The 11,807-nt window shown below is 40.6% G+C and overlaps 1 protein-coding gene across 1 annotated transcript; it reads right to left on the bottom strand.

The window, feature by feature from the left end:
* Positions 1-3,756: 3,756 nt before the first annotated feature.
* Positions 3,757-6,165, bottom strand: LOC109204911 (uncharacterized). Its single transcript, XM_025897824.1, has 4 exons — positions 5,119-6,165; positions 4,947-5,016; positions 4,025-4,408; positions 3,757-3,871 (listed from the first exon to the last, which is right to left on the bottom strand). Exons 1-3 carry the CDS (start codon positions 6,139-6,141, stop codon positions 4,224-4,226), a joined length of 1,278 nt encoding a protein of 425 aa, XP_025753609.1. The 5' UTR covers positions 6,142-6,165; the 3' UTR covers positions 3,757-3,871; positions 4,025-4,223.
* Between the last annotated feature and the right edge of the window lie 5,642 nt (positions 6,166-11,807).

Genomic DNA, 11,807 nt, shown 5'->3' with positions numbered 1-11,807 from the left:
GTATATTTACCAGTAACTTACCGTTATCACGCATCATCAGTACCAAAAATATTAATCTCTGCTAGAGGATACCGTGTTCCTACAGGCGGTCATTTACTGTTTAACACATCGGAATTTACCGTAATTTAAGGAAACAGTAACATACTGTAAGAGACTGGAGGGTTAAAAAAACATGTATTGTATTAAAAAAAAGGTACCATTTATTTATTTATATTTATATAAAAACATATATATACCCACTAAAGATCGATTGATCGAGATAGATAGATACACACACATGCACACACACACAAAAAATAATTCATGTGCTTCACACCACTTTTTATTTCTGTTGATTTTTCCCTGCTGAAATACACATTTCCAAAATCAAAAACTGAAAAGAACTGAAAACATATTTTCATTGAGAAAGCACTTGTTTTTACTAAACCATGTAATCCATTATTTTCTCAGATGGTTGTACAAACAATAACGATATTATGTCATATCCATATCATGGCAGACGACATATGCTCAAGTGTTGGGTTTTCTTAGTTATATTTTGTAGGGTCTTAAACCTACAATGTGAAGTGCCTTGCATTCATTTTGTTGGCACCATACAAATAAACTGAATTGTAATGAATATAATATCAAGCCCCAAACTTCTGCCTGTATATACACTTTATCCAAAATACTGGCTCACACTACCAAATCAATGCACAAAGCAGGGTCCATAACGACATGGATGAGCATGTGTGGTGTGAAGGAACTTGACTGACATATGTCTGTGAAGGTTCTCAGTCATCCAGGTCATCGTAGTCAAAGGAGTTTGCAAAGAAAAGCATCTGGACTTCTTTGAGTTGCTTGAAGACGTTTCACCTCTCATCCGAGAAGCTTCTTCAGTTCTAGGGTCAAATGGCCGAGAGTCCCAGATTTAAACCCAGTGGGAGTATCCCCCCAAAGAGGGACAAAGGACCCCCTGGTGATCCTCTAATCACATGAGCCAAGGTGTGAAAGCGGGTGTGGGACCTAATCAGCCAGGGTTTCGGGTGTGCTCATTGTGAAACCTGGCCCCACCTTGTCATGTGAATTCCTGAGGTCAGATGGCCCAGGATGTGAGTGGGCGTTAAGGCGTCTGGGGAGGGAACTCAAAACTGGATTATAGATGGCAGACAGTTGGTGTCGTAAACCACCGCCTCTGTTCAAAGATGGTCGCTCACAGTGGACATAGATGGCCTCTTTCACTCCTCTTTCAAACCATCTGTCCTCTCTGTCCAAAATGTGAACGTTGGCATCCTCGAAAGAGTGACCTTTGTCCTTAAGATGCAGATGAACTGCTGAGTCTTGTCCCGTGGAGGTGGCTCTTCTATGTTGTGCCATGCGCTTGTGAAGTGGCTGTTTGGTCTCTCCAATGTAGAGGTCTGGGCATTCCTCGCTGCACTGTACAGCATACACCACGTTGTTAAGTCTGTGTTTTGGAGTTTTGTCTTTCGGGTGAACCAGTTTCTGTCTGAGTGTGTTGCTGGGTCTGAAGTACACTGGGATGTCGTGCTTGGAGAAAACTCTCCTGAGTTTCTCTGATACACCGGCTACATAAGGGATGACAATGTTGTTGCGTCTGTCTTTCTTATCCTCCCTCGCTGGTGTCTGATCTTCTTTTCTGTGCCTCTTTGTTGACTTTAAGAAAGCCCAATTAGGATAACCGCATGTTCTGAGTGCTTCCTTTACGTGTGTGTGTTCCTTCTTTTTTCCCTCAGGCTTAGAGGGGACATGTTCTGCCCGGTGGTGTAGGGTCCTGATTACTCCCAGTTTGTGTTCCAGAGGGTAATGGGAGTCAAAGAGGAGGTACTGGTCCGTGTGTGTGGGCTTCCGGTAAACTTCGATGTTGAGGTTGCCGTTCTCTTCAATGTGCTCAGCGCAGTCCAGGAAAGGCAAAGAGTTGTCCTTTGTGTCTTCCCTGGTAAACTTGATGTTCTTATCCACAGCGTTAATGTGCGCAGTGAAGGATTCCACTTCTCGTGTCTTGATTTTGACCCAGGTGTCGTCTACATATCTGTACCAGTGGCTGGGTACTCTTCCTTTGAAAGAGCCAAGAGCCTTCCTTTCTACTTCCTCCATGTAAAGGTTGGCTCCACTGCCTCCACTGTGAGAAAACGACTACAAGCAGACAGCTCCTTGGAAGACAGGACCAACTTCACACCCGATCAGATCTGCACACTGTTAGACCTCTGCCTTACCACTACATATTTCAAATACAATGAGGGTTTCTACAGACAAAAACATGGCTGCGCCATGGGCTCCCCCGTGTCACCTATTGTAGCCAACCTTTACATGGAGGAAGTAGAAAGGAAGGCTCTTGGCTCTTTCAAAGGAAGAGTACCCAGCCACTGGTACAGATATGTAGACGACACCTGGGTCAAAATCAAGACACGAGAAGTGGAATCCTTCACTGCGCACATTAACGCTGTGGATAAGAACATCAAGTTTACCAGGGAAGACACAAAGGACAACTCTTTGCCTTTCCTGGACTGCGCTGTGCACATTGAAGAGAACGGCAACCTCAACATCGAAGTTTACCGGAAGCCCACACACACGGACCAGTACCTCCTCTTTGACTCCCATCACCCTCTGGAACACAAACTGGGAGTAATCAGGACCCTACACCACCGGGCAGAACATGTCCCCTCTAAGCCTGAGGGAAAAAAGAAGGAACACACACACGTAAAGGAAGCACTCAGAACATGCGGTTATCCTAATTGGGCTTTCTTAAAGTCAACAAAGAGGCACAGAAAAGAAGATCAGACACCAGCGAGGGAGGATAAGAAAGACAGACGCAACAACATTGTCATCCCCTATGTAGCCGGTGTATCAGAGAAACTCAGGAGAGTTTTCTCCAAGCACGACATCCCAGTGTACTTCAGACCCAGCAACACACTCAGACAGAAACTGGTTCACCCGAAAGACAAAACTCCAAAACACAGACTTAACAACGTGGTGTATGCTGTACAGTGCAGCGAGGAATGCCCAGACCTCTACATTGGAGAGACCAAACAGCCACTTCACAAGCGCATGGCACAACATAGAAGAGCCACCTCCACGGGACAAGACTCAGCAGTTCATCTGCATCTAAAGGACAAAGGTCACTCTTTCGAGGATGCCAACGTTCACATTTTGGACAGAGAGGACAGATGGTTTGAAAGAGGAGTGAAAGAGGCCATCTATGTCCACTGTGAGCGACCATCTTTGAACAGAGGCGGTGGTTTACGACACCAACTGTCTGCCATCTATAATCCAGTTTTGAGTTCCCTCCCCAGACGCCTTAATGCCCACTCACATCCTGGGCCATCTGACCTCAGGAATTCACATGACAAGGTGGGGCCAGGTTTCACAATGAGCACACCCGAAACCCTGGCTGATTAGGTCCCACACCCGCTTTCACACCTTGGCTCATGTGATTAGAGGATCACCAGGGGGTCCTTTGTCCCTCTTTGGAGGGATACTCCCACTTGGTTTAAATCTGGGACTCTCGGCCATTTGACCCTAGAACTGAAGAAGCTTCTCGGATGAGAGGTGAAACGTCTTCAAGCAACTTAAAGAAGTCCAGATGCTTTTCTTTGCAAACTCCTTTGAACTTGACTGACCTGCACTGAACCCTGACCTTGCTTTGTGGACTGAGTTCATTGATTTGTAGGGTGAGCCAATACATGTGACAACTAAAGTGTAAGTAGCTGAAATAATTTTTAACAAACGGGTAAAAGAAGGAAAAAAAAAATCAAAACTGTTGCACTCAAAAAACCTATTGGACAGAGACAGCGTCTTGCAAGATGGCGAGAGAGCTTGTCTTCATTGTTGTTCGTCTTGTGTAAATGTCCAGAAAGCATGGGCCATGGATCATCTGTGGAGACACAGGTAACAACACATTGGTCACTTAAATTATACAAAAAAGTTCACTAAAAATGGCAAAAACAGTTACCTAATTTGAAGTTTTCCACTCAAATTCAGTAAGCCACTGGAGGAAAGTTGTAACATGAGGGTTAATGTGAACAACCTTTTGCTTCACAGTGGTCCCAGTCCTTCTGCTTGTCCCAACCTTGGAGGTACATTTTGTTCCCTCTTCAGGGTTTATCCTTACAAACCTTAAAACATGCCATAATAAATAGTAACATACAGTAACATTGAGTTGTGATTTGAAATAATGAGTTACTTAGAGATAATTCATTCATCATCTATCACAATTAGCTGACTGTTCAAACATAGCTCTGAATTAATTCCAATGTTGCACACGCTGACTCCTGGTATTCCAGGTTCAATACATAGAATGAACCAAAGAAGACTGACGTCGCATCAGCAAAGGTGTTCTCTTTGTCCAGCTCAACAATTACACGCCCCTCTGCACTCACCCTCCAGCAGGTGGCGGTCATTGAACTTTGTCCTTAAATGTATAGGGGCAACATGTTGTCATTATGCAACACAAAATAATTTCAATACTTCACTTCTTCACACTGTCTAGATAGTCATAAAGCAAATAGCTACGTACAGTTAATTATTAATGGCCTTATGTAGTCCGTGTTAACATATTAGAATTGTACATAATTGGGAATTATTCTGCACATTAAACACACCTAACAAAGAGTCAGCCCAATTAAATTACCGGAGATGAATCAACTGTATGGTTATTTCGGAGTTTATAGTGTGTGCTGCTGTTAAACTTTACAGTATTGACTTCAGTATTTCTGCTGTTGGTGTAGCTAGACTACTATGTTGATCAGTAATATGTAATGTGAAATTTGATATTGTTACCTTGCTGGGTTCACTGAGACACGTGTCCAACAACCCTGGTTTATAAAGGAAATTACAGAAATTTGAGCTAACAAAACATAGACTGGATACCTGTGTCCATGAAAAGCTCCTGTGCCAAACAGAAATTATAATATGGTCTAATCAGCTCTATTTCATAAATGACTTCTTACCAAGCATAATCAGCCTTGGAGTGATTGGCAGGTTGCTCTCTGCTTCAAGGGACATCCTGGTAGATGTTTCCTGCCAGAAAAAGGACCAAGACATTTTATGTAACAAAAAACAAAACAAAAACAGGACAGCAAGCAACAGCATTAAACCTAGAGCTGTATTAAAGAAGCTTACATCTGCTAAGACAAAGAGGGAGTCTTCATCTTCCTTGTAATACTTCATCATGAGAAGTATGGCTGCTGTGCCAACCTTGTTGTTGGTCAAAACTCCCTCACTTTCTATCTGCTGGATGAGTGTCCTTATACCAAGGTTCCATTTGAGTTTCTGGCTGGAGAAATAGTTAATAATCCTTCTGCCTTTGGTTATGAGGGCCTGACTTAAGCGCTCACTGATATCGATGCCTGTGAGTTTGTAAAAGTGGTTCGAAAGACCTTTCCGAGTAAACAAGAATGGCCACTGCTCCTGAATTTCAGCTACTGAAAGTGAGGGACAACTGTTGATAAGCTGCCGCTGAGAAATATATGTGAGGCACATGAAGTCATCCACATCAGGTCTCTCCACAGCTCCAGGTCCTTCTGAATTAAAAATTGTTAACAGGGTGTCTTTCTTTTCCTCTAAAGAAGCTGGTGTTCCCCCCTCAGGAAGTTCAACTGGTTGCCAATTTACACAACCATAGCTATCAACAAGGCATCTAACTTTTTTAGGTGAGGTTGCATTACTGTTGGGACTGCAGTCTTCCTCATTCCTGGTTCTCTTTGTTTGACGAAGTCTATGTGTTGTATTATCTCGATTAACATGTTCAACTCTAGATTTGATGCTTCTCAGTAGTGAATAATGTCCACAACCCAGTCTTTCTCCCTTTTCAGTAAAATCTGCAAATGTTTGAGGGTATCTGTTTACAATGATTTTAGCAACTTCTTCACATGATGCACGTTGAGGGTTCCTGCAGTGAACTTGCATGGCCTCCACAACAATTCTAACCATACTTCTCCTGTCCTCTGGATGAGCTCTGTCCCCTCTTGTGATTGCATGCGACAATCGGAGTGGAAATCTTTCCCAAGGAATCTGTAAGTGTGAGACCCAAGAGCTGGAGTAATGGTTGTACATAGTGGTGGACGTGGAGGAGGAGGGGTGGACGTGGATGGCTTGATGTTTCAGCTGATGCAGCAGGGCAAAGCTCCAGAGTAATGGTGTCATTCAGGTTCTCTGGTCTATTGCCATCTAAACACATAAATAAATAAATAAAGATCATTGGAAAAGCTACCTTAAAAATCTACTATGTCAACAAATATGTCCTCACTAAAATATGAACCCTTCAATTAGGACTGAGTAGTAACGGCAAGGCAGTTTTTGGGGACCTTGTCTGAAGATGAAAAGAAGCAATCCCAGGACTGCAAAAGAACTACAAACTCAAGGTCTTGCATTGAAAAAACCTTGAGTCAATATATTTTACAGTTTGTCACAATTTCAAACCCTTAGTTGTACCACTACCAATGAAAGGTTAATGGTGTTAGATTTAGTGTCTACTTTTGTTTATGTTTTCCGTGTTAAGTATCTACCAGACAATGTGAGCCCCAAAACGCTCTTCAATATTATACTGTCAAAGTACATGTGTAGTATGGTGAAGAGAAAAAAAAGCTAATCAAGCTAATCAGTGACATATGAGTCTATGAGTGACCTTCAAATCATAGACTCAAGTCTATGATTTGTACAGAACCTACACAAACCTTTAAATGCAAGAAGTAGTTTACGTATTTGAATTGGTGTGAGAAAGGGTTTGAGATCTTCCGCCTCCACAAACAAAAGATCACTTTTTTGTTGTACACCAATAACGTCCGTCAGATGTTCTGCAATGCAGATTATTTTCTCTCTGTCTAGTGTTGGCAGGAGGCTTGTAAGTTCCTCTTCAATTTCCATCCCTGAAAGAGAATTAAGAGGAAACTGAATGGTGTAGGGAGACAACAAAAAGGCCTGCCATGTTATGAAGTGGTGGTGGGTAATAATCCATCAGACTGTCAGCATTTACACACACTCTTCTTTCTGTAGGGCAACGCAAGCAGTGAAGTCCAAGGTCAATGAGAAGTACTGAGTGATGCAACTCGAGCACAAAGTACAATTCAGAATCGTTAACAAGTATAACAGCTATCTTCCCAAAAACCAAGCCATCATCAGTGTCATCTACAATGGAAACATAGCCTTTGACATACTTGGTACCTTTGTAGACAACTGCTGACACATCTAAAGTTTCTTGAATGAGAGCGTTGTAAAGATGAGGATTCTAATCACTTGTTTCTCCAGTCATTTGAACTATAGGTGGAAACATTTGGCCCACTGAGAGGTAGGACTGCAGTAACTGATGCCGTTCAGTCTTGCATAAGTTGACAAAGTTATGCAAGACTGAACTTGTACATGCTTTGAAATACGAGTGCTTGCTCTCAAACCTAAGGGTGCACAAACGAATGAGTGGTCCAAAGTGAAGGATAAGCTCTGCATAATGTAACAAATAGTGATGTTTTGCTTTTAAAGCTTTGTCAGGAAACCTACTGTGTCTCAGATATATATAGTCCTCTATGAAAAAAGTTCTTGATTGATTTTGTCCACTTCTGCGAGTTTGTCAGACAGTATTGCAAGAACATTGTGCATTGCACAGCTGCGAAGATCCTGAAATTCCTCTATGATGCTCTGTATAGTGCTGGTTGGTAAGAGCATTTTAGCCTGCATTACACAAAGCCAACTGTCTTCTAATAGATTAACTGTGTCCTGTCCTTGTATTATGGCAAATTCCCCAATTTCTTGTTGCCTTGACTGCTGAACTGTCTACTTATGTTTTCGAGAAATACGGCTGGAAAATGATGTTCGGACACTGAAGTATTTAGAGCAACCTTCAAATGGACATAATACTTTTTCCCCGTCTTTGATGTGAAATCTGAGATGGGCACAGAGTTGTAAAGTTTTGTGCAGCATACCCACATCCAGGAACTTGACAGCTGAGGTCACCCGTGAACTCATAGAACTTCTCCTCAGTGGTCTCCCTTCTTGTTCTGTGATTCCTATGCATATGTGAATGAAAGGCAGAAAATGTTCTGAAAGTATCAGGACAGTTCTCAGTTCCACGAGAAAGCCTATAGTTAGCTAGATGTTTGTGGCTTTTAACATGCAAACTGAACAATATAAATTTGCGTGCACGGAAGCCACAAAATTTACAAATACTCATAGTTGCAAAAAGTTCAATGACCAATTACCTTTCCTAAATGACATATGCAATGCAAAAAATAAAAATAAGAGTATTGTCAATAGGGACCAATTCCCAGTTTTTACATGATCAAAATTATTAACAAAAGGCTTCAATAAACAGAGAATGTGTGCTGACAAAAGACAAGAGAGCAGTGCACAAAAATGAAAAGATATTTGAGCTCGACGCTTTAATGGGTTTAGCCTTACTAAGTCAGCACTCCGCACCGTACAGGTAGTACAAGCACACCTGAAAACACTGACCAGCTAACAGCTTTAAGCATTTGGGCGCAACCTCGGTAGTTCACTGATTCACCTGTTGCAAACGTCCAAGTTTCTATCAAGTCTCATAAATCCATCGGCAACTATTACCTAACTAGTCTTTTGAGTCTCCACATTCATAGATATTGATATTTTGTCTTAGCATTTGAATGAAAATAACCTGGTAGGGTAGCTTAAAAGTCAAAACCAACAGAAATAAGAACGCATTTCTGACTTCCCTCGAATAAGTGAAAAAACACTTACCTTCAGACTGATTAGCTGGTGTCAGTCCAACTTTAATGTTTCCCATGTCAGTCCGTTTTAGGGAAAAAGTGTTAAGTTTAGTTGTTTCATTTACTTTTGAGATACTCCCTCATGGACGAGCAATTTGGAGTCTAGCAGAGTTGTCACGAATAGCATACGATCTTCAGACATAATCCAATCAACCATGCATTTAACCTGACTGAACTCCATCCAGTTACCTCTGACTACTTCTAAGTTGCACATGTTAACGGTCCGTAAATTGTCTCTGTTGTTCTTCCACCATCTCATCATCACTCTGTGCTGCAGCGAACTGGATCTGTGGCACAGAATAGTTGATGGTCATGTTGTTCTCCTGCTTTGCAGCTTTGTTTGAGTTTGAATTGCGTCTTAAACGTGCAAAACTAAGAAAAGCAGATCAATATTTTCTTCTTCTTGTTATTTAATGGTGGTTGGCAACCAGCGAAAGGAGCATAGCCGCCGCCTCGATCAATATCTTCTATCCGCCATTGTTGTTTTGAAAGTGTGCGCCATACGTCACGTTGTACGTCAGGTAAAGGTGTGGTCTCGACTATTGCTCTCCCATTGAGATGTGTAACAAGTGCTACACACACCTGTCGCATAACACGCTTTAAAAACGTAACATTCGCTTTAAAAACACAACCCAACGCGCTAAACATGAACAAACAAAAACACCCGTGTTACATTATCATGTATATCCAGGACATCTCTTCTGAACCAAGATGAAGTGGTGCTACAAGGAGAGTGCATTTTATAGCAGTCTGGCCTGCCACAAAATGCACCGCTAAAAATACAGTTTCTGCTTGTCCCAGAATTTATTAAATTTGAGAGTGAAGTTGTAGGACTGATGCTGGTTAGTGGTGTAGGTTTCATGGATGTGACACCTGAACTTGTGTAAAATGACCACCAGAGCATATTTCGAGACTTCTGGTTAGTTCACTGTAGTTAGGCAGAGGTGTCTTAAAAGTACCACCTTATACAGAAAAAATGAAGTTCCAGTATAAAAAAGAATAAGAAGAGAAAATAGCTACACCCTGCTAAATGAAGTAACTTTTAAACATTAGTCTAAATGTAACATATAGAAAGGAAATCAGTCTAAGTATACGTTACCTACATTGGCCCCCGTTTTAGTATATAGAAGTATACTTGAAATGAACTTTTGGATGTACTTTTTGTTCACTATAACTGTACTAGCATAATGTCCTTTCCAGTCTATAAGAGTATACTTAAAATATACTCTACTCTAACACAATACTAAACTTACAAGTATACTATTGATTTACTTTTTAGTTTATATTTGAGTTACTTCTGGTTGAAACATAGTAATTAAAATCCAGTTGAAACATATTTTTCACATGTAACTAATCACTCCATTCCCCAGACAGTCAGATAATAGTTCCAACTATCAGAAGGCTTCCTTTGCAGAGAACTACACTCATAGTTCACATACCAGAATTATATTGCAAACAGTTGAGAAAATGATTTGAGAGTTGAGGTTTATTAACTATTAACCCTTTTCACTCATGGTTTAAACATTTTTTTTTTATCCCACTTACTCTGTTCAGAAGGTAAAAGACATTACACAAGAATTTCTGACAAATTCTTGTTTAAAACATCAATTATTTGTTTCATAGTTGTTTTAATTTTACAGTTAAAGCACTGCAATGCTTGCTGGGTATTTCGTTGTACTTCTTAGTATACTTCAGTTATACTTCAAATGCTTCAAATAGTGTAGCTGCAACTTACTCAAGTTAAAAATGATGCTGTATATTGTAGTTTACATGTGATACTACTCTCACAATGAATTGCATTTTATAGTAATACACTCTGAATGAGGATTTAGGTAATTACTCTTAGATCTACAGTAGAAAACAACAGAAATCCCGATGGTGTAATAGTATAATCTCAGTAACATCACCAATTGTTACATTTGCTGTATTTTACAGCTGTTTCCATGAGTACGGTGAGTTACCATAAAAATAATGCAATCTCATGGAATTTTCCCACAAATACTTGCAAATTACAGTACTAAACTGCAAACATCCTTTAGAGTTTTTTACTGTTGATTTTGCAGTACTAAGCTATGGAAATTACTGCAAAAGCTAACAGTGAAGTTAATCACGTGGAAATCCTTTCCATGATTTTTTTTAAAGTTCAATCAAATTGCTATCATTTCTGAGTGTAAAAGAAGCATTTCCTGTAGCCAAGGCAACCACAGGAAGCCTTAATGTAATTCAGAATTAGAAACCACATCTTCAGCACAAATGGCTATAGCTTTAACAAAAAAAACAAACCCTTGGCCTCTATACTTTTCCAGAATTCATGGAAGATGTCAAAATGTGGTCTTGAGGAAACTTTCACCTGGAACTACAACAAATTTGGTTTTTAGTACTTTAGTACAGCAGACTGCAGGCAAATAAGGTTTATTTTTTGGGGGGGACATACTGCCCACTCCATTATTTGCAAGTAATCGGATCAAATATGTTTAGGCTTTGACAATCTCTCTGTATAAGGTGGTGTGGGAGAGACAATGCTGTCTCTAACTACATAGCTTTGCTAACGACTTTGTTTAGCAGGAATTAGAGATCCATCGATGTGCAGTCAAGTTTATGTTGACATCTGTCTGAGTGTTTTTCATATTGTTGTCCTGTTCTCTGCTGGTAGTAGCGCAGGCTCTGCTCAGTGTTTGGATTTATTATCATCATTGTTTTGAAATAGGGCAGGGCAAAACGATTATTTTCCTAATCGTTGGATCTAGCGATTAATTTTTCGATGCATCGATGAATCTAACGATTAATTTTTCAATCCGATTCTATTTTGATTTGATTCGATTATTGATTATTTCCCCATTATTTGACTTGTATAGCAATTTCACATTTACTAATTTATGTATCTCAACGCGGGGGGGGGGGGGGGGGGGGTGTCTGGATGAATTAAAGGGTAAAAACAAGCGTTAGTAAAAAAGTTGAAAACTTACAGTGGTTTGTCCTTTGCAGAAGCTGCTCCTGGATGCCGTCGTTTGAGGTGCTGGTGCATAGCCGTCGTGCTTTTATGATAGGCCATTTCCACCTTACAAAGCCGGAAACGAC

Source organism: Oreochromis niloticus, linkage group LG14 (genome assembly GCF_001858045.2).
Source record: "Oreochromis niloticus isolate F11D_XX linkage group LG14, O_niloticus_UMD_NMBU, whole genome shotgun sequence".
Lineage (NCBI taxonomy): Eukaryota > Metazoa > Chordata > Actinopteri > Cichliformes > Cichlidae > Oreochromis > Oreochromis niloticus.
This window is presented reverse-complemented; position numbering and strand designations above follow the sequence as displayed.